This window comes from Rhinatrema bivittatum, chromosome 6 (assembly GCF_901001135.1).
Source record: "Rhinatrema bivittatum chromosome 6, aRhiBiv1.1, whole genome shotgun sequence".
NCBI classification, from domain to species: domain Eukaryota; kingdom Metazoa; phylum Chordata; class Amphibia; order Gymnophiona; family Rhinatrematidae; genus Rhinatrema; species Rhinatrema bivittatum.
The window spans coordinates 13,363,733-13,385,463 of NC_042620.1; the positions used below are offsets into that span (position 1 = coordinate 13,363,733).

Sequence of the window (21,731 nt, forward strand, 5' to 3'; positions counted from 1 at the left end):
GAATGTCCGAGGCGCTGTCGCCAGGCCGAACGGGAGCGCCCGGAACTGGAAGTGCCTGCGCATAATGCAAACCGCAGGAACCGCTGAAACGCTGGATGGATGCCCACATGAAGGAATGCTTCTGTGAGGTCTAGGGACGCCAGGAATTCGCCGGGGCGCACTGACGCGATCACGGAACGAATGGTTTCCATCTTGAAATGAGGAACCCGAAGGCATCTGTTGACTCCCTTCAGATCCAGAATGGGGCGGAAAGAGCCGTCTTTCTTGGGGACTATGAAGTAAATGGAGTAACGGCCCTTGCCGTACTGATCGGCTGGAACCGGAGAGATGGCTCCCAAGCTTTCTAGTCTTTGGATGGTGTCTAGCACCGCCGCCTTCTTCTTGGGATCCTGGCAGGGAGAGACCAGGAACTTGTCCGCTGGGATGCGAGCAAAATCTAACTCGCAGCCGTGTCTTATCACGTCGAGGACCCACTGATCCGTCGTCATGCTGGCCCATTCCTCGAGAAAGAAGGAGAGACGCGCCCCCACGTTTGGGACAACGTGCCGAAGCCGCGAGGAGGGATGGGCCGGCCGAACTTCATTGTGAAGGCTTGGACCCCGCACCCGACGGAGCCCCACCTTGCCGGCCAAAACGCTTGCTCCGAAAGGACTGCTGCCACTGAGCGTTCCGCGAGGAGGACGACCTATATGAGGATCCAGAGGATCTTTGCGGTCTGGACTTCCTGGGCCCCCGGAACCGGGCTCTGCCTGAGAAGGAAGATCGCGGACGGACCCTATCCTCCGGCAGCTTAAACGCTCGATTCTCACCCAGGGAAACCAACAAATCATCTAACTCCTTGCCGAATAGCAATTTCCCTTTAAACGGCAATGCCCCGAGGTGAGCCTTGGAAGAGCCATCCGCTGCCCAGTTGCGCAGCCAAAGAAGACGACGCGCCGACACCGCTGCCACCATGGAGCGAGCTGAGGTGCGCAACAGATCATGGAGCGCATCGGCCCCATAGGCAACGGCCGCCTCCAACCTGTCTGCTTGAGAAGCATCCTCTGCAGAGAGACCCGCATTCGCCTGAAGGACTTGAGCCCAGCGCAGAATAGGCCGCATAGCAAAATTCGTGCACATGGCGGCCCGCACTCCCAGGGCAGAGACCTCGAAAATCTTTTTGAGTTGAACCTCCAACTTCCGGTCTTGAATATCCCGGAGGACTGTTGCTCCCGTGACGGGGATGGTAGACCTCTTCGTGACAGCGGACACCGCCGAATCCACTTTTGGGAGCCGGAGGAGCTCCAGCGCGTCCTCCGGCAAAGGGTAAAGCTTGTCTATGGCCTTGCTGACCTTCAAACCCAACTCCGGAGTATCCCATTCCTTGAAGAGGATATCCGTGGACGAAAAATGAAAAAGAAAAGCAACCGCCGGCCCTGTGAGCCCGAGCAGGACAGGATCCATATTTGCCTCCTGGCGGACCACCACCGGAGGGGCATCAATCCCCAGCTCCTGGAGAATGGCCGGGATAAGCGGCGACAGCTCCTCCCTACGGAACAAATGCACCACCTTGGGGTCATCCCCATCGATGGCCTGTGCTCCTTTCCCCGGAGCGAGCTGCGCGGAGCCATCTGACGCTGCCTTCCCGGCCCCCGGCAGGGGCTCCTCAGAGGCCTCCGTGTCCGCCTCGGCGGATTCTTTGGACTCCGAGTCCTGCGGCACCCCTCGCGGAAGCCGCTTGCTCCGACCCGCGGCCTGGGTGACCTTCGCCGTCCTCCTGGCCGGCTTTTTCTTCGGCGGGGACCGGTGGACCCGAGAGCGCAAGGCGTCCCCCCGACTGCGCTTGCTTCTCCTATATCGGAGCACCTTGCGCAGCAAAAGCGCCAAATCCTCTGAGAGCTCGCCCGAATCCGAAGAATCGATTTCCGAAGTCCCCCGGGACCGGGGCCCCTCCGAGGGGGCCTCCCCCGCCGCACCCCGCTGCGGGGAGAGCTCAGGGGGCAAAACCGAGGCCTCCACCGTTTCGCATGAAACTACCCGGCCGGTGGACAAAATGGCCGCCACTCCCGCGGAAACCGGGAAAGAATCAGGAGGCCTGTCAGGGACCCCTCCCCCCTGCGACGGCGATCGTGCCACCCGGGAACGGGTCCCCCGAGGTGCCCCCGATGATCCCTCGTCTCCCGGGACGCAGGCCGAGCAAAGGCCGTCCCGGGAGAGACGCGTGCGCGCCGAGCCGCAGGCCCTGCACTGCGAGCCGCGCGGCATCGAGAAAATCGCGGGAAACCAAAGGACGCGCCGAAAAACACTGAGGGGCGCTGAGGAAAAAGAAAAAAATCACCGCGGCGAAATCGGCGACCTCCCCCCTGCCGACGACGCCCCCCCCCCGAGCGGGACGGAGCGCAACGCCAGGCAACGGAGAGCCGACAGAAACAAAAGTCAAAACACTTTTTTTTTTTTTTTTTAACAGAAAAAAACGCTGTCCCTGGTACTGAAAAGCCCTCTGTCCTGCAGGGGTGAGTGAACCGGGCTCCCCGGTGTCACCCCTGACGCTGCTACTAGTCCAGCCGGGTCCTCAACCCTAGCAGCGGCCTCAACCTGGGGAGGGTAGTCCCCTCAGGACCTCTCAACTCCCCAGGGAGGCAGGGCAACCGGGACTAAAATTAACCAAATTAAACGAAAAACCCAATTTGCAGAAAAAACCAAATAGGCCTAATAGAAAATAAAACCCAAAAAGCGAACCTGACTAACAACCAGAATCAGGCCCGACAGGGCTGTGACCGGACCTGCACCACCTACTGGAGACAGAGTAAGACTGAGGGGCTGTGACTGGCACAGGGGCATATATGCTCCGCCCACAAGTTTTAGTCTGTCTCCATCTACTGGTGCGGAGTCACAACCCAGGTGTCCTGGACTGATCCTGGTACGTACAGGGAAAGAAGAGGTATTAGGACTGCTTTATCAGCTGGCAGGGTGAAAGAAATTATAAAAGTGATAGCCTGTATCTGTCTGAGGGGAGAACCATGGTCCTATGTGAACAGGCCAGACCGCACATGATAAGGGGACAACATTTGGAAAGCGACTGAATCAGGCTGTCAAGTATGTGAAGAAACACATCAGTGTGACTCTTACAAAGTCACTTGTAAAACAACATGGAGGATAAGGTAGATAGATATAGGGGTATACAGACTATAAGCACAAATGCTTATAGTCTAGGTAATACAATTCCAGATTTGGAAGCCCTAATGGTGGAGATGTTGTTCTTATCATCACAGAGATGGAAGTATAATAAGTCCCATGACCAGGTTATCATCTATTCAGGAAGAACAGGGAAGAAAGAAAGGGACGGGAGGCGTAGCATGAAAAATTTTAGAGAATTGGCAGTTCAGGGGGGCAAGGGGCAGAGAGAGGGCACTTCCATTTCCAGCGGTGTACCCTACTGACCTCCGGCACAGGCAGAGGAGCAGGCTAGAGATCCAGTTATTGACATCCAGCAGATTCCAATGAGGAGGGAGGTGGTGTTGGTGGGAGATTTTAATCTGCAGACTTGGAGGAAGAGTGATCCTGCATTCCTTTCAAGGGGCACTCCTCAGACAACTGACAGAGAAGAAAATGAAAAAGGACGAGCAGTATGGGAGACAGACTGAAACCCAATCCAGCACTACTGTGAAGAAATGTCTGTCTGCCCTTCTGCTCACAGGCTTCCTCGCACCCGAGTGCATAATGTAGGTAACTTTCAGAAGCATCCACAGACTTGGCATCAATTTCCAAAGGAAACTAAGAGCCCTGGGAGAAATGCACTCCCAGACATTGCTGCCTGCTTCGACCCTGGTTTTGAAAACGCAATCCAGGCTCCTTGTTTCCTTTCCCCCAGGAACCTCTCCTTCTTATCTTGGTAAAAGCCTGCGCATCGTTAAGGAGCAGGAACATTTAAAGTCCACAGATTTACCCTTTCTGAAAATGTCCCTGATTCTGTAGGATGGAAATGTGTTTGTAATATAAAAGTCAAACATGCGGAGGGCAGGCCCGAGCTGCCCTGGCAGAGATGTGGGAGTTTCGCTCATACATTCCATCCTATCGTCCTTACTAAATGAGAGAGGAACCATACGTCCCCGGCTGCTTCCCATGAGAGACTTCTGACTCCTCTTTGCAATCATTAAACAGAAACGGATGAAACTAACCAGAACTGAACAGAAGGTCCAGAGCATCCAAACTATAGCTTTCCAGCTCTGGAAGCCCAGGCTTGTCGGCCATCGTCTGCGCTTTCACCTCCAATCCTTTGCAGAAAATGAAAAGGAGAGTTAATTAGAACATTGTGTTGATAACATTGAAGACCAAATAGTGGAATAGGAGGTGCTGCAGGGCAGGAGTGAGGTGCAATAGCAGAGCTGTGTGCGGAGGTCTCACTATTAGAATAGCAGGGGGATTACTGCAGTACAGAAGTGAGGTGCATTGGCAGCACTGTGCGTGGGGGTCTCAGTATTGGAATAGCAGGAGGTCTTCAGGGCAGGAATGTGGTGCATTAGCGGTGCTGTGTATGAAGGTATCAGTATTGGAATACCAGGGGGTGATTCAAGGAAGGAATGAGGTGCATTAGCAGAAATGCATGTGGAGGGCTGCAGGGCAGGAGTGAGGTGCATTGGCAGAGGTGAGTGTGGGGCTCTCAGTACTGGAATAGCAGGTGAGGCAGGGCAGGAGTGAGGTGCATTGGCAGAGGAGAGTGTGGGGCTCTCAGTACTGGAATAGCAGGTGAGGCAGGGCAGGAGTGAGGTGCATTGGCAGAGGTGGGTGTGAGGGTCTCAGTACTGGAATAGCAGGTGAGGCAGGGCAGGAGTGAGGTGCATTGGCAGAGGTGAGTGTGGGGCTCTCAGTACTGGAATAGCAGGTGAGGCAGGGCAGGAGTGAGGTGCATTGGCAGAGGTGAGTGTGGGGCTCTCAGTACTGGAACAGCAGGTGAGGCAGGGCAGGAGTGAGGTGCATTGGCAGAGGTGAGTGTGGGGCTCTCAGTACTGGAATAGCAGGTGAGGCAGGGCAGGAGTGAGGTGCCCTGGTGGAGTCCTGTTTTGCACTCTGTACTAGAACAACAGGTGCTGACTGTAAGGACAGAACAGAGATTGGTGATACCAACCAGCATCTTCACCAACTTTCTCTGGCTCAGGTGGTTTGGTCTCCTCAGCCACTGTCAGAGTTTTCTCCTCAGATCCTTGAGCAAAATAAAGGAAAATGGAGCTAATTAGAATATTATGTTGAAGATCCAATACTGGAATAGCAAAGTAATTCTCATTCATTTATAAACAACATAATATTTACAAATATACAATATGCACATTATTTACAAGAATATGCATAAAGCATTCTGAAATTATTACATGATGTGTTCTTTAACATACGGGTAATGCTCTCAGGTTATCCCAGAATGCTCTCTAGATTGGGGGTGCACTGCTCTTTTTCTCGGTCCCTGAATTCCCAGATTGTGCTCATGACTGAGGACTCCATTTCATTAAAGGGCAGGAGTGAGGTGCAATAGCAGAGCTGTGTGCGGGAGTCTCACTACTGGAATAGCAGGGGGATTACTGCAGTACAGAAGTGAGGTGCATTGGCAGAGGTGAGTGTGCCTCTATTAGAATAGCAGTATTAGAATAGCAGGAGGTCTTCAGGGCAGGAATGTGGTGCATTAGCAGTGCTGTGTATGAAGGTATCAGTATTGGAATACCAGACGGTGATTCAAGGAAGGAATGAGGTGCATTAGCAGAAATGCATGTAGAGGCCTGCAGGGCAGGAGTGAGGTGCATTGGCAGAGGTGAGTGTGAGGGTCTCAGTACTGGAATAGCAGGTGAGGCAGGGCAGGAGTGAGGTGCATTGGCAGAGCTGTGTGTGAGGGTCTCAGTACTGGAACAGCAGGTGAGGCAGGGCAGGAGTGAGGTGCATTGGCAGAGCTGTGTGTGGGGGTCTCAGTACTGGAATAGCAGGTGAGGCAGGGCAGGAGTGAGGTGCATTGGCAGAGCTGTGTGTGAGGGTCTCAGTACTGGAACAGCAGGTGAGGCAGGGCAGGAGTGAGGTGCATTGGCAGAGGTGAGTGTGGGGGTCTCAGTACTGGAACAGCAGGTGAGGCAGGGCAGGAGTGAGGTGCATTGGCAGAGGTGAGTGTGGGGCTCTCAGTACTGGAATAGCAGGTGAGGCAGGGCAGGAGTGAGGTGCATTGGCAGAGGTGAGTGTGGGGCTCTCAGTACTGGAATAGCAGGTGAGGCAGGGCAGGAGTGAGGTGCATTGGCAGAGGTGAGTCTGGGGGTCTCAGTACTGGAACAGCAGGTGAGGCAGGGCAGGAGTGAGGTGCATTGGCAGAGGTGAGTGTGGGGGTCTCAGTACTGGAATGGCAGGTGAGGCAGAGCAGGAGTGAGGTGCATTGGCAGAGGTGAGTGTGGGGCTCTCAGTACTGGAATAGCAGGTGAGGCAGGGCAGGAGTGACGTGCATTGGCAGAGGTGAGTGTGGGGCTCTCAGTACTGGAATAGCAGGTGAGGCAGGGCAGGAGTGAGGTGCATTGGTAGAGGTGAGTGTGGGGGTCTCAGTACTGGAATAGCAGGTGAGGCAGGGCAGGAGGGAGGTGCATTGGCAGAGGTGAGTGTGAGGGGTCTCAGTACTGGAATAGCAGGTGAGGCAGGGCAGGAGTGAGGTGCATTGGCAGAGGTGAGTGTGGGGCTCTCAGTACTGGAATAGCAGGTGAGGCAGGGCAGGAGTGAGGTGCATTGGCAGAGGTGAGTGTGGGGCTCTCAGTACTGGAATAGCAGGTGAGGCAGGGCAGGAGTGAGGTGCATTGGCAGAGGTGAGTGTGAGGGTCTCAGTACTGGAATGGCAGGTGAGGCAGAGCAGGAGTGAGGTGCATTGGCAGAGGTGAGTGTGAGGGTCTCAGTACTGGAATAGCAGGTGAGGCAGGGCAGGAGTGAGGTGCATTGGCAGAGGTGAGTGTGGGGCTCTCAGTACTGGAATAGCAGGTGAGGCAGGGCAGGAGTGAGGTGCATTGGCAGAGGTGAGTGTGGGGCTCTCAGTACTGGAATAGCAGGTGAGGCAGGGCAGGAGTGAGGTGCATTGGCAGAGGTGAGTGTGGGGGTCTCAGTACTGGAACAGCAGGTGAGGCAGGGCAGGAGTGAGGTGCATTGGCAGAGGTGAGTGTGGGGCTCTCAGTACTGGAATAGCAGGTGAGGCAGGGCAGGAGTGAGGTGCATTGGCAGAGGTGAGTGTGGGGCTCTCAGTACTGGAATAGCAGGTGAGGCAGGGCAGGAGTGAGGTGCATTGGCAGAGGTGAGTCTGGGGGTCTCAGTACTGGAACAGCAGGTGAGGCAGGGCAGGAGTGAGGTGCATTGGCAGAGGTGAGTGTGGGGGTCTCAGTACTGGAATGGCAGGTGAGGCAGAGCAGGAGTGAGGTGCATTGGCAGAGGTGAGTGTGGGGCTCTCAGTACTGGAATAGCAGGTGAGGCAGGGCAGGAGTGAGGGGCATTGGCAGAGGTGAGTGTGGGGCTCTCAGTACTGGAATAGCAGGTGAGGCAGGGCAGGAGTGACGTGCATTGGCAGAGGTGAGTGTGGGGCTCTCAGTACTGGAATAGCAGGTGAGGCAGGGCAGGAGTGAGGTGCATTGGTAGAGGTGAGTGTGGGGGGTCTCAGTACTGGAATAGCAGGTGAGGCAGGGCAGGAGGGAGGTGCATTGGCAGAGGTGAGTGTGAGGGGTCTCAGTACTGGAATAGCAGGTGAGGCAGGGCAGGAGTGAGGTGCATTGGCAGAGGTGAGTGTGGGGCTCTCAGTACTGGAATAGCAGGTGAGGCAGGGCAGGAGTGAGGTGCATTGGCAGAGGTGAGTGTGGGGCTCTCAGTACTGGAATAGCAGGTGAGGCAGGGCAGGAGTGAGGTGCATTGGCAGAGGTGAGTGTGAGGGTCTCAGTACTGGAATGGCAGGTGAGGCAGAGCAGGAGTGAGGTGCATTGGCAGAGGTGAGTGTGGGGCTCTCAGTACTGGAATAGCAGGTGAGGCAGGGCAGGAGTGAGGTGCATTGGCAGAGGTGAGTGTGGGGCTCTCAGTACTGGAATAGCAGGTGAGGCAGGGCAGGAGTGAGGTGCATTGGCAGAGGTGAGTGTGGGGCTCTCAGTACTGGAATAGCAGGTGAGGCAGGGCAGGAGTGAGGTGCATTGGCAGAGGTGAGTGTGAGGGTCTCAGTACTGGAATAGCAGGTGAGGCAGGGCAGGAGTGAGGGTGCATTGGCAGAGGTGAGTGTGAGGGTCTCAGTACTGGAATAGCAGGTGAGGCAGGGCAGGAGTGAGGTGCATTGGCAGAGGTGAGTGTGGGGGTCTCAGTACTGGAATAGCAGGTGAGGCAGGGCAGGAGTGAGGTGCATTGGCAGAGGTGAGTGTGGGGGGGTCTCAGTACTGGAATAGCAGGTGAGGCAGGGCAGGAGTGAGGTGCATTGGCAGAGGTGAGTGTGGGGGTCTCAGTACTGGAATAGCAGGTGAGGCAGGGCAGGAGTGAGGTGCATTGGCAGAGGTGAGTGTGAGGGTCTCAGTACTGGAATAGCAGTTGAGGCAGGGCAGGAGTGAGGTGCATTGGCAGAGGTGAGTGTGGGGGTCTCAGTACTGGAATAGCAGGTGAGGCAGGGCAGGAGTGAGGTGCATTGGCAGAGGTGAGTGTGGGGCTCTCAGTACTGGAATAGCAGGTGAGGCAGGGCAGGAGTGAGGTGCATTGGCAGAGGTGAGTGTGGGGGCTCTCAGTACTGGAATAGCAGGTGAGGCAGGGCAGGAGTGAGGTGCATTGGCAGAGGTGAGTGTGGGGCTCTCAGTACTGGAATAGCAGGTGAGGCAGGGCAGGAGTGAGGTGCATTGGCAGAGGTGAGTGTGAGGGTCTCAGTACTGGAATAGCAGGTGAGGCAGGGCAGGAGTGAGGTGCATTGGCAGAGGTGAGTGTGGGGGTCTCAGTACTGGAATAGCAGGTGAGGCAGGGCAGGAGTGAGGTGCATTGGCAGAGGTGAGTGTGGGGCTCTCAGTACTGGAATAGCAGGTGAGGCAGGGCAGGAGTGAGGTGCATTGGCAGAGGTGAGTGTGGGGCTCTCAGTACTGGAATAGCAGGTGAGGCAGGGCAGGAGTGAGGTGCATTGGCAGAGGTGAGTGTGGGGGTCTCAGTACTGGAATAGCAGGTGAGGCAGGGCAGGAGTGAGGTGCATTGGCAGAGGTGAGTGTGGGGCTCTCAGTACTGGAATAGCAGGTGAGGCAGGGCAGGAGTGAGGTGCATTGGCAGAGGTGAGGGTGGGGCTCTCAGTACTGGAACAGCAGGTGAGGCAGGGCAGGAGTGAGGTGCATTGGGAGAGGTGAGTGTGGGGGTCTCAGTACTGGAATAGCAGGTGGGGCAGGAGTGAGGTGCATTGGCAGAGGTGAGTGTGGGGGTCTCAGTACTGGAATAGCAGGTGAGGCAGGGCAGGAGTGAGGTGCCCTGGCAGAGGTGAGTGTGGGGCTCTCAGTACTGGAATAGCAGGTGAGGCAGGGCAGGAGTGAGGTGCATTGGCAGAGGTGAGTGTGAGGGTCTCAGTACTGGAATAGCAGGTGAGGCAGGGCAGGAGTGAGGTGCATTGGCAGAGGTGAGTGTGGGGCTCTCAGTACTGGAATAGCAGGTGAGGCAGGGCAGGAGTGAGGTGCATTGGCAGAGGTGAGTGTGGGGCTCTCAGTACTGGAATAGCAGGTGAGGCAGGGCAGGAGTGAGGTGCATTGGCAGAGGTGAGTGTGGGGCTCTCAGTACTGGAATAGCAGGTGAGGCAGGGCAGGAGTGAGGTGCCCTGGCAGAGGTGAGTGTGGGGGTCTCAGTACTGGAATAGCAGGTGAGGCAGGGCAGGAGTGAGGTGCACTGGCAGAGGTGAGTGTGGGGCTCTCAGTACTGGAATAGCAGGTGAGGCAGGGCAGGAGTGAGGTGCATTGGGAGAGGTGAGTGTGGGGGTCTCAGTACTGGAATAGCAGGTGGGGCAGGAGTGAGGTGCATTGGCAGAGCTGAGTGTGGGGGTCTCAGTACTGGAATAGCAGGTGAGGCAGGGCAGGAGTGAGGTGCCCTGGCAGAGGTGAGTGTGAGGGTCTCAGTACTGGAATAGCAGGTGAGGCAGGGCAGGAGTGAGGTGCATTGGCAGAGGTGAGTGGGGGGGTCTCAGTACTGGAATAGCAGGTGAGGCAGGGCAGGAGTGAGGTGCATTGGCAGAGGTGAGTGTGAGGGTCTCAGTACTGGAATAGCAGGTGAGGCAGGGCAGGAGTGAGGTGCATTGGCAGAGGTGAGTGTGGGGCTCTCAGTACTGGAATAGCAGGTGAGGCAGGGCAGGAGTGAGGTGCATTGGCAGAGGTGAGTGTGAGGGTCTCAGTACTGGAATAGCAGGTGAGGCAGGGCAGGAGTGAGGTGCATTGGCAGAGGTGAGTGGGGGGTCTCAGTACTGGAATAGCAGGTGAGGCAGGGCAGGAGTGAGGTGCATTGGCAGAGGTGAGTGTGAGGGTCTCAGTACTGGAATAGCAGGTGAGGCAGGGCAGGAGTGAGGTGCATTGGCAGAGGTGAGTGGGGGGTCTCAGTACTGGAATAGCAGGTGAGGCAGGGCAGGAGTGAGGTGCATTGGCAGAGGTGAGTGTGAGGGTCTCAGTACTGGAATAGCAGGTGAGGCAGGGCAGGAGTGAGGTGCCCTGGCAGAGGTGAGTGTGAGGGTCTCAGTACTGGAATAGCAGGTGAGGCAGGGCAGGAGTGAGATGCATTGGCAGAGGTGAGTGGGGGGTCTCAGTACTGGAATAGCAGGTGAGGCAGGGCAGGAGTGAGGTGCATTGGCAGAGGTGAGTGTGAGGGTCTCAGTACTGGAATAGCAGGTGAGGCAGGGCAGGAGTGAGGTGCATTGGCAGAGGTGAGTGTGGGGCTCTCAGTACTGGAATAGCAGGTGAGGCAGGGCAGGAGTGAGGTGCATTGGGAGAGGTGAGTGTGGGGGTCTCAGTACTGGAATAGCAGGTGGGGCAGGAGTGAGGTGCATTGGCAGAGCTGAGTGTGGGGGTCTCAGTACTGGAATAGCAGGTGAGGCAGGGCAGGAGTGAGGTGCCCTGGCAGAGGTGAGTGTGAGGGTCTCAGTACTGGAATAGCAGGTGAGGCAGGGCAGGAGTGAGGTGCATTGGCAGAGGTGAGTGGGGGGTCTCAGTACTGGAATAGCAGGTGAGGCAGGGCAGGAGTGAGGTGCATTGGCAGAGGTGAGTGTGAGGGTCTCAGTACTGGAATAGCAGGTGAGGCAGGGCAGGAGTGAGGTGCATTGGCAGAGGTGAGTGTGAGGCTCTCAGTACTGGAATAGCAGGTGAGGCAGGGCAGGAGTGAGGTGCATTGGCAGAGGTGAGTGTGAGGGTCTCAGTACTGGAATAGCAGGTGAGGCAGGGCAGGAGTGAGGTGCATTGGCAGAGGTGAGTGTGAGGGTCTCAGTACTGGAATAGCAGGTGAGGCAGGGCAGGAGTGAGGTGCATTGGCAGAGGTGAGTGTGAGGGTCTCAGTACTGGAATAGCAGGTGAGGCAGGGCAGGAGTGAGGTGCATTGGCAGAGGTGAGTGTGAGGGTCTCAGTACTGGAATAGCAGGTGAGGCAGGGCAGGAGTGAGGTGCATTGGCAGAGGTGAGTCTGGGGCTCTCAGTACTGGAATAGCAGGTGAGGCAGGGCAGGAGTGAGGTGCATTGGCAGAGGTGAGTGTGGGGGGTCTCAGTACTGGAATAGCAGGTGAGGCAGGGCAGGAGTGAGGTGCATTGGCAGAGGTGAGTGTGGGGCTCTCAGTACTGGAATAGCAGGTGAGGCAGGGCAGGAGTGAGGTGCATTGGCAGAGGTGAGTGTGGGGGGTTTCAGTACTGGAATAGCAGGTGAGGCAGGGCAGGAGTGAGGTGCATTGGCAGAGGTGAGTGTGAGGGTCTCAGTACTGGAATAGCAGGTGAGGCAGGGCAGGAGTGAGGTGCATTGGCAGAGGTGAGTGTGGGGCTCTCAGTACTGGAATAGCAGGTGAGGCAGGGCAGGAGTGAGGTGCATTGGCAGAGGTGAGTGTGGGGGTCTCAGTACTGGAATAGCAGGTGAGGCAGGGCAGGAGTGAGGTGCATTGGCAGAGGTGAGTGTGAGGGTCTCAGTACTGGAATAGCAGGTGAGGCAGGGCAGGAGTGAGGTGCCCTGGCAGAGTCCTGTTTTGCACTCTGTACTAGAACAACAGGTGCTGACTGTAAGGACAGAACAGAGATTGGTGATACCAACCAGCATCTTCACCAACTTTCTCTGGCTCAGGTGGTTTGGGCTCCTCAGCCATTGTCAGAGTTTTCTCCTCAGATCCTTGGGCAAAATAAAGGAAAATGGAGCTAATTAGAACATTATTTTATTTATTTATTTATTTATTTATTGTTTTTGTTATACTGAGTTTCATGATAGGCATCACATCAACCCGGTTTACAAATAACAAGGAGTGTAAAGCATAACGTAACGTAAAAAACAATATTTTCAATAAGAACCTTGAACTTTAAATACAGTGAATCAGAAAAAGGGAGAGGGAAAGTTACAAAAAACAAGGAAAATAAACTTGGGATGGAAGGGGAGAAATTGAACAGCACAATATTTACATTATTTACAGCACAATATTACATTATGTACATTATTACATTATGTTGAAGATCCAATACTGGAATAGCAAAGTAATTCTCATTCATCTATAAACAACAAAATATTTACAAATATACAATATGCACATTATTTACAAGAATATGCATAAAGCATTCTGAAATTATTACATGATGTGTTCCTTTAACATACGGGTAATGCTCTCAGGTTACCCCAGAATGCTCTCTAGATTGGGGGTGCACTGCTCTTTTTCTTGGCCCCTGATTTCCCAGATTGTGCTCATGACTGAGGACTCCATTTCATTAAAGGGCAGGAGTGAGGTGCAATAGCAGAGCTGTGTGCGGGAGTCTCACTACTGGAATAGCAGGGGGATTACTGCAGTACAGAAGTGAGATGTATTGGCAGAGGTGAGTGTGGGGGTCTCAGTATTAGAATAGCAGGAGGTCTTCAGGGCAGGAATGTGGTGCATTAGCAGTGCTGTGTATGAAGGTATCAGTTTTGGAATACCAGAGGGTGATTCAAGGAAGGAATGAGGTGCATTAGCAGAAATGCATGTGGAGGACTGCAGGGCAGGAGTGAGGTGCATTGGCAGAGGTGAGTGTGGGGCTCTCAGTACTGGAAAAACAGGTGAGGCAGGGCAGGAGTGAGGTGCATTGGCAGAGGTGAGTGTGGGGGGTCTCAGTACTGGAATAGCAGGTGAGGCAGGGCAGGAGTGAGATGCATTGGCAGAGGTGAGTGTGGGGCTCTCAGTACTGGAACAGCAGGTGAGGCAGGGCAGGAGTGAGGTGCATTGGCAGAGGTGAGTGTGAGGGTCTCAGTACTGGAATAGCAGGTGAGGCAGGGCAGGAGTGAGGTGCATTGGCAGAGGTGAGTGTGGGGCTCTCAGTACTGGAATAGCAGGTGAGGCAGGGCAGGAGTGAGGTGCATTGGCAGAGGTGAGTGTGGGGGTCTCAGTACTGGAATAGCAGGTGAGGCAGGGCAGGAGTGAGGTGCATTGGCAGAGGTGAGTGTGGGGGTCTCAGTACTGGAATAGCAGGTGAGGCAGGGCAGGAGTGAGGTGCATTGGCAGAGGTGAGTGTGGGGCTCTCAGTACTGGAATAGCAGGTGAGGCAGGGCAGGAGTGAGGTGCCCTGGTGGAGTCCTGTTTTGCACTCTGTACTAGAACAACAGGTGCTGACTGTAAGGACAGAACAGAGATTGGTGATACCAACCAGCATCTTCACCAACTTTCTCTGGCTCTGGTGGTTTGGGCTCCTCAGCCACTGTCAGAGTTTTCTCCTCAGATCCTTGGGCAAAATAAAGGAAAATGGAGCTAATTAGAACATTATGTTGAAGATCCAATACTGGAATAGCAAAGTAATTCTCATTCATTTATAAACAACAAAATATTTACAAAAGGAAAATTGGTACTTACCTGCTAATTTTCATTCCTGTAATACCAAAGATCAGTCCAGACAAATGGGTTTTATTCATCCCTACCAGCAGATGGAGATAGAGAACAAAACTTTGGGCACTGCCACATGTACGAGAGCGCCACTTGCAGTCCCTCAGTATTACTCGATATCCAAGCCAAGAAAACCAACCTTTATTAAAGGGCAAATAAGGTTCCCAAATGGATACCCCTGACCAACTGGAATAACCACTGAAAAAAATTCAGTAACTGAAAAAAACTTAGCCAACAAACAGCAATTCTGCTTTGCAACAAATACAGCAGTCTTTCGGCACAGATTCTCAGGGCGGGCCTCTGGACTGATCTGTGGTATTACAGGAATGAAAATTAGCAGATAAGTACCAATTTTCCTTTCCTGAACATACCCAGATCAGTTCACACAAATGAGATGTACCAAAGCCCTCCTACACTGGGCGGGAACCCGAAAGACCCGCTCGAAGAACACTCTCCCCAAACGGGACTTCCTCCAGAGCCTGCACATCCAAACGGTAATTCTAGGTGAAAGTTTGTAATGAGGACCACACCGTGGCCCTACAGATCTCCTGAGGAAACACTAGCTGACACTCAGCCCAAGACGCCGCCTGAGCTCTAGTCGAATGTGCCCTCAGTCCCACCAGAACCGTTCTCCCTTTGGCGACATAATCCGCAGAGATCGTTTCTTTTAACCAGCGGGACAACGAGGATTTAGACGCCTTCTCCCCCTTCCTTGCTCCCCCAAAGAGGACAAATAAATGATCAGAGCAACGGAAAGCGTTAGTGACTTTTAAGTACCGCAACACCACGCGTCGCACATCCAATTGGAACTCTCGACCTATCGAGGGATCCCGAGCCCAATCCGGAAACCCAGGCAATTCCTCGGTTTGGTTCACATGAAAGGCCGAAACCACCTTGGGGAGAAAAGAAGGCACCATCCGCAAGGATATCTTGTCCGACGAAATCTGGAGAAATGGATCACGACAAGACAGAGCTTGCAACTCCGAAATCCGACTAGCTGAACAGATAGCCACCAAAAAGACCGTCTTCAGAGTAAGTGTCTTCACCAACGTGCAACCAAAGTCCGAAAGGCTTCTCGCAAAGAACCTTCAACATCAAGTTGAGGTTCCACTCCTGACAAATGCTATGCAAAGGCGGACAGAGATGCTTAACCCCCCCATAGAAAACACACCACATCTGGATGGGAAGCCAATACCTTCCCCTGTACTTTCCCTCTGAGACAACCTAAAGCTGTAACCTGGACCCGAAGGGTCCAGGTTACAGCCAACCCCTTAGATAAGCCCTCCTGCAAAAAGGACAAAATATGGGAAATGGAAACCTGAAGAGGGTCCAATCCCTGTTGCCCACACCAGGTCTCAAATACTCTCCAGACCCTGGAATAAACCAAAGAGGAGAAGGACGCCATGCTTGTAGAAGAGTGGCAATCACTGAATCACAATATCCTTTCACACGCAATCGCCTCCTCTCAAAAGCCAGGCCGCGAGACAGAAGTGATCCTCCTGATCCAAATATATGGGACCCTGACGCAGTAGGTTTGGTAAGTGCGACAGACGCAGAGGCCCATCCACCAACAGCTGAAGCAGATCCGCGAACCAAGGTCAGCGAAGCCACTCCAGCGTCACCACTATGACCGATCCCAGATGACATTCTATCCGTCTGAGAACCCTTGCTATGAGTGGCACGTAGAGAAGACATACAGGAGAAGGCCGGTTGGCCACGGACACACTAGGGCATCTAGCCCTACTGCCCCCGACTCCTTACGATGGCTGAAGAACCTCTGAGTTTTGGCATTGAGGCTGGTTGCCATCAGATCGAACTGAGGAGTCCCCCACCAGTCGCAAAGGAGATTCCAGGCCCCCAGAGAAAGTTCCCACACTCCCGGATCCAGCTGTTGCCAACTGAGGTAATCCGCCTGAACACTGTCGACTCCTGCTACGTGTGAGGCGGCGATCCCCTCGAGTTGGCGTTCCACCCACTCGAACAACAGCTGCGCCTCCTGCCCCACCACGGGGCTCTTGGTACACCCTTGGCGGTTGATGTAAGCCACCGTGGTTGAGTTGCCCGAGAAAATTAGCACCATCTGACCGCGGACCAAGGGTAGAAACTCCACCAGAGCTCTGTGAACCGCCCTCGTCTCCAGGCGATTGATGGACCATGCTTGCTCCATCGACGACCAGAGACCCTCCGCAGATTTGCCCAGACAAACCACCCGCAGCCCCAAAGGCTGGCATCCGTGGTGACCACCACCCAATCCGGGACTTCGAGGGGCTTCCCCTTTTCCAGATTGCTCTGCGACATCCACCAGCCCAGACTGGACCTGGCTGACTCCGTCAGAGATAGGGGCAGAAAGTACTGCTTCGACTGAGGATTCCACCTGCACAGCAATGCTCTCTGCAGAGGCCACAGGTGAGCAAACACCCAAGGCACCAGTTCCAAAGTGGACGCCATCGAACCCAGGCATTGGCAGACAAAGTAGATGAGCTATCTGCTCCTGAATCTTGTTCATCCTTTCGTCTGTGAGAAACACTCTGTCCCGCTAGGTGTCGAAATGGGCTCCCAAGTACTCGAGGGAACAAGAGGGTGTCAGATGACTCTTCTGCACATTGATGATCCAGCCCAGGGACTCCAGGAGTGACTTCACTCGGTCCACTGACCGCACACATTCTGCCAGGGATTTCACCCAGATCAGCCAGTCGTCCAAGTAAGGATGCACCAAGAATCCCTCCTGCCGCAGAGCCGCCGCCACCACCACCATCACTTTCGTGAAGGTGCATGGAGTGGTGGCCAGACCGAAAGGAAGTGCCTGAAATTGGTAGTGCTGTCCCAGCACCATGAATCTGAGGAACCTCTGATGCTTCCGACGAATGGGGATATGAAGATAAGCCTCGGTGAGATCCAGGGATGCCAAAAAGTATCCTTTCCTCACCGCTGCAATTACGGTCCTCAACATCTCCATCCGAAACCGTGGCACCTTCAAACTCTGGTTGACCTTTTTCAGGTCCAGAATAGGACAGAAAGTGCCCTTTTTTGGCACCACGAAATAGATGGAATACCTTCCTTGTCCTTGGTCGGACACGGGTACCGGGACCACAGCCTCCAGGCATAATAAGCAATGAAGCATTTTCAGGACAGCTGCCCGCTTGCTTCGGGAAAGACAACGCGACTCCAGAAAGGACGGGCTGAGATGACGAGAAAATTCTAAGGCGGAACCTTCTCTCACCACACTCATCACCCACTGGTCGGATGTTATCTTGGTCCACTCCTCGTAGAAACGGGCCAACCTGCCCCCGATTACCAGAGACGAAGAGTGGACCTGCCGGATCTCATTGGGAGGTCTTACTACCACCTGGGTGGATCTGCCTCTTGATGTCCTGCCAGTCTACCACCTGGGCAGATGGTAGACTGGCAGGCCAGATCTACCACCAGGGCAGATCTACCACCTGGGCAGATCCACCTGGGTGGATCTGCCTCTTGATGTCCTGCCAGTCCCACGAAAGGACTCCTGTCTATGTACAGCCGGCTTCAGAGCTGATGTCCCTGAGGATCTTGCCGGCCGAAAACGCCAGGAATCCCGAAACCGAGGACGCACAGAGAAAGACTACCGAATCGACTTTCGATCCTCCGGCAGTCTATTTCCTTTCATCTCCCCAAGACACTTCATCAGACGATCCAGATCCTCTCCAAACAATAGTTTTCCCTAAAAAGGCAAATTGCAGAGCTGAGATTTGGATGACAGATCAGCCGACCAATTTCGGAGCAACAAATGACACCTTGCCGCCACCAACAACACCATACCACGGGCCGTGGTTCTCACCAGGTCATTCAAGGCATCAGCTCCATATGAAACTCCCGCTTCCAGACGAACTGCCGGGGTCAGAGACAGGGCCCCAGAGGCTGCCTGTTCCTGCGGCTTCTGGATCCAACATAAACAGGCCTGCTGCATGAGACTTGCACAGACAGCCGTTTGCAGGCCGAAACCCAAGACCTCAAAAGCTCTCTTGAGATGCACCTCCAGCTTCCGATCCTGAATATCCTTCAGCGCCGAAGCTCCAGCCAGAAACCGCTGCATCCAGTTTCAGAACCTTAAGAACATCTAAATGCTTCTGCATCAGTGGATACAGCTTGGACATGGCCCTGCCAACTCGCAGCCCGAGTCGGGGGACTCCCACTCCTGATCAATCAAGTTCTGAAACTTTTCGGAATCGGGAAGGCACTAGGAGGTCTCCTGAGGCCATCCAACACCAGATTAACTCCCTCAGCATCCGAGTCCTCCAGCGTGAGCTTAACCCCCAACTCTTCTAACACCTGGGGGATAAGCGGACGAAGCTCCTCTTTCCAAAAGAGACGGACCACTCTCGGATCATCACCTTCTGCCCCTGGGGCCTCCGCTCCCAGATCTGGTCTAGAACCTGGCCAGTCCATAGGTTGGTCCCCCAGCTGATCATCCTATCGATCGGTCTCCGAAGACATGTCTTCTGCCTCCTGAGACTCATCTGAATTGTCCGAGGCTGACTCCAAACACACCTGGCGGCCGTCACGGGGCAGGATACGCGGACCCGCAGGCTCCTTAGACGGCACCTTCTTCCTCCTTGCCGAGTCCGCCGGGCCTACTTGCAGCCTGGACTGCCCAGCCTGCTTAGCCAGGAAAGCCTCATGAAGCAACAGGACAAATATGGGTGAACACCCCCCCCCCCCGGGGGTCCCGAAGACCGCTTGGAGCTACGGGGGCCCAAACCACCCCGGTCTTTCGGACATGGATGGCCTAGGGGAGAAAGAATAGGTGGGGCCCCCCTATCTGTTTCTGCTTTCACAGCCATAGCTACTCCCTCCAACAAGCCCAGCGGCTCTGATGCGGATCTGGAGTGCTTATGGGGCTTCAAAAACCTTTCTGAAGCCTCCTCTCCCCCTCCTGCCCACTCGGTACAAAGGAGGAGATCATTGAGAAGGGCCGTCCGACCCCCACAGGCTCGGCAAACCTGCTCGAGCTGCTTGTCTGCCATCCAACCTCCTTTTGTTTGGTTGGTTGGTTTTTTTTTAAATCCAAAAAAAAAGTTGAAAGAAGCAATGCTGCTGCCCCGCGCGGCAAAGCAATCGGACCCGCAAAGGGGGAGGGGCGCACCACACGGCTGCGATCGAAAATGGCAGCGGGCGCCCTGACAGCAGGAAAAATTTCCCACCGGCGCACACAGAGGGCCGCTGATGCGCCAAAAAGCGCACGAATCGAAACGGCCCGGCAGACAAAATGAAACCAGAGGTACCTGCCCCCAGCCGGGGTCCCCCTCCATTGATAGGTCCCTCTCTCTGCCCGAGCACCACCAGGCCCTCTCCTGACGACCGCCGAGAGCCCTGCCTGACCGGCAGCCCAGCTTAAAACTTGAGCCGCCGCTGTTGTAAAGCAGAAGTCCCTTCCTTTTTTTACTTGTTAAAACCGTAAAGGCCCCCATGCCCCAAATAGGAAGGTGAACAAAAAACAAGGGCACTTCCCTGAAATCTCCTGAGCCGGCGGAGAGGCTTCGGATCCCCCTGAGGGAGCCAGACCACTGGCTGTCCGGGGTCCTGGGGTTACAGGCTGAACTGGCCAGGGGTATCCAACGCCCGGCTCCAAACCCGAGGGAGGACCCTTTTTACAGGAACCTGCCACCTCGGGGAGCAAACTTTCCTTCACAATCCAGTCAGTCAGGACTGCAGGGTTAGCACCTCTCCCATCTGCTGGAGGTAGAGACATACTGAGGGACTGCAGGTGGCGCTCTCGTACATGTGGCAGTGCCCAAAGTTTTGTTCTCTACCTCCATCTGCTGGTAGGGATGAATAAAACCCATTTGTCTGGACTGATCTGGGTATATTCAGGAATCACATTATTTACAAGAATATGCATAAAGTATTCTGAAATTATTACATGATGTGTTCCTTTAACATACGGGTAATGCTCTCAGGTTACCCCAGAATGCTCTCTAGATTGGGGGTGCACTGCTCTTTTTCTCGGTCCCCGAATTCCCAGATTGTGCTCATGACTGAGGACTCCATTTCATTAAAGGGCAGGAGTGAGGTGCATTGGCAGAGGTGAGTGTGGGGGGTCTCAGTACTGGAATAGCAGGTGAGGCAGGGCAGGAGTGAGGTGCATTGGCAGAGGTGAGTGTGGGGCTCTCAGTACTGGAATAGCAGGTGAGGCAGGGCAGGAGTGAGGTGCATTGGCAGAGGTGAGTGTGGGGGGTCTCAGTACTGGAATAGCAGGTGAGGCAGGGCAGGAGTGAGGTGCATTGGCAGAGGTGAGTGTGGGGGTCTCAGTATTGGAATAGCAGGAGGTCTTCAGGGTAGGAATGTGGTGCATTAGCAGTGCTGTGTATGAAGGTATCAGTATTGGAATACCAGAGGGTGATTCAAGGAAGGAATGAGGTGCATTAGCAGAAATGCATGTGGAGGGCTGCAGGGCAGGAGTGAGGTGCATTGGCAGAGGTGAGTGTGGGGCTCTCAGTACTGGAATAGCAGGTGAGGCAGGGCAGGAGTGAGGTGCATTGGCAGAGGTGAGTGTGGGGCTCTCAGTACTGGAATAGCAGGTGAGGCAGGGCAGGAGTGAGGTGTCCTGGCAGAGGTGAGTGTGAGGGTCTCAGTACTGGAATAGCAGGTGAGGCAGGGCAGGAGTGAGGTGCCCTGGCAGAGTCCTGTTTTGCACTCTGTACTAGAACAACAGGTGCTGACTGTAAGGACAGAACAGAGATTGGTGATACCAACCAGCATCTTCACCAACTTTCTCTGGCTCAGGTGGTTTGGGCTCCTCAGCCATTGTCAGAGTTTTCTCCTCAGATCCTTGAGCAAAATAAAGGAAAATGGAGCTAATTAGAACATTATGTTGAAGATCCAATACTGGAATAGCAAAGTAATTCTCATTCATTTATAGCTGAATCCCCACGTGGCTTACCCCTATCTCACCCCCTCAGTGAACTTGCTCCACCTACCCCCAGATACCTTACCCCTAGATACCTCCATGGAGTCATACCCTATCCCGCGCATTCACACTCCTTTCTCTAGACGCCACCCCCCTCAACATATTTTAACACCCCCCCCCCCCACCTCGCAAATCCCTAATCCCCATTCTAATCTCTCCTCTGACTCAACTCCTCGGCCTCACCACCCTCTCTATAATACTCTTCAACGCACAATCCCTATCCAAAAAGACACCCATTCTTAATGACCTTCTCATCGACTGCAAGCCCGACATCTGTGCAGTTACTGAGACTTGGCTTAAAGACTCTGATACTGTCCTCATTAACCAACTCCCCACCTCCTCTTATGAATTCTTCTCTATCCACAGACCCAAAAAAAGAGGAGGAGGCCTCTTGCTAGCTGCCAAGAAATGCCTAAACCTCAAACCCATTCCCACAGCCACCCCGCCCAGGCTAGAAATAGGCCTCTTCAGGTCAGCCACCCTGCAAATCTGTTTGATATATGCCCCCACCTCCCACCCACCCACATGCTTAGAAGCTAACCCTTCTCCCCTAATCGAATTTATTGTAGATTGGATAAAACCTGACATCCCCTCCCTCATCCTTGGAGATTTTAACCTCCATGTTGACTCCGTCCCCCAAACTGCTTCATGCGAATCCTTACTACAATCCCTACAAGCTTTAGGATTTCAGCAAATCATAACATCCCCCACACACAAAGCCGGACACATTTTAGACTTAATGTTTGTCAACTCTGCT

At 54.2% G+C, this 21,731-nt stretch overlaps 1 protein-coding gene across 27 annotated transcripts in view; it reads right to left on the reverse strand.

Annotated features, from left to right (window-relative positions):
- Positions 1-21,731, reverse strand: part of CATIP (ciliogenesis associated TTC17 interacting protein) — a 169,192-nt gene that overhangs the window by 84,092 nt on the left and 63,369 nt on the right. For 9 of the 27 annotated variants that reach the window (XM_029605067.1, XM_029605066.1, XM_029605071.1 and 6 more), the window contains 5 exons: positions 20,761-20,841; positions 13,799-13,879; positions 12,231-12,305; positions 5,105-5,179; positions 4,158-4,253 (listed from right to left, as the gene is read on the reverse strand). In XM_029605067.1, coding sequence (XP_029460927.1) covers positions 4,158-4,253; positions 5,105-5,179; positions 12,231-12,305; positions 13,799-13,879; positions 20,761-20,841 — 408 coding nt within the window. The remainder of the gene's footprint in view (positions 1-4,157; positions 4,254-5,104; positions 5,180-12,230; positions 12,306-13,798; positions 13,880-20,760; positions 20,842-21,731) is intronic. The other 18 variants (XM_029605081.1, XM_029605080.1, XM_029605074.1 and 15 more) reach the window with 10 other exon arrangements.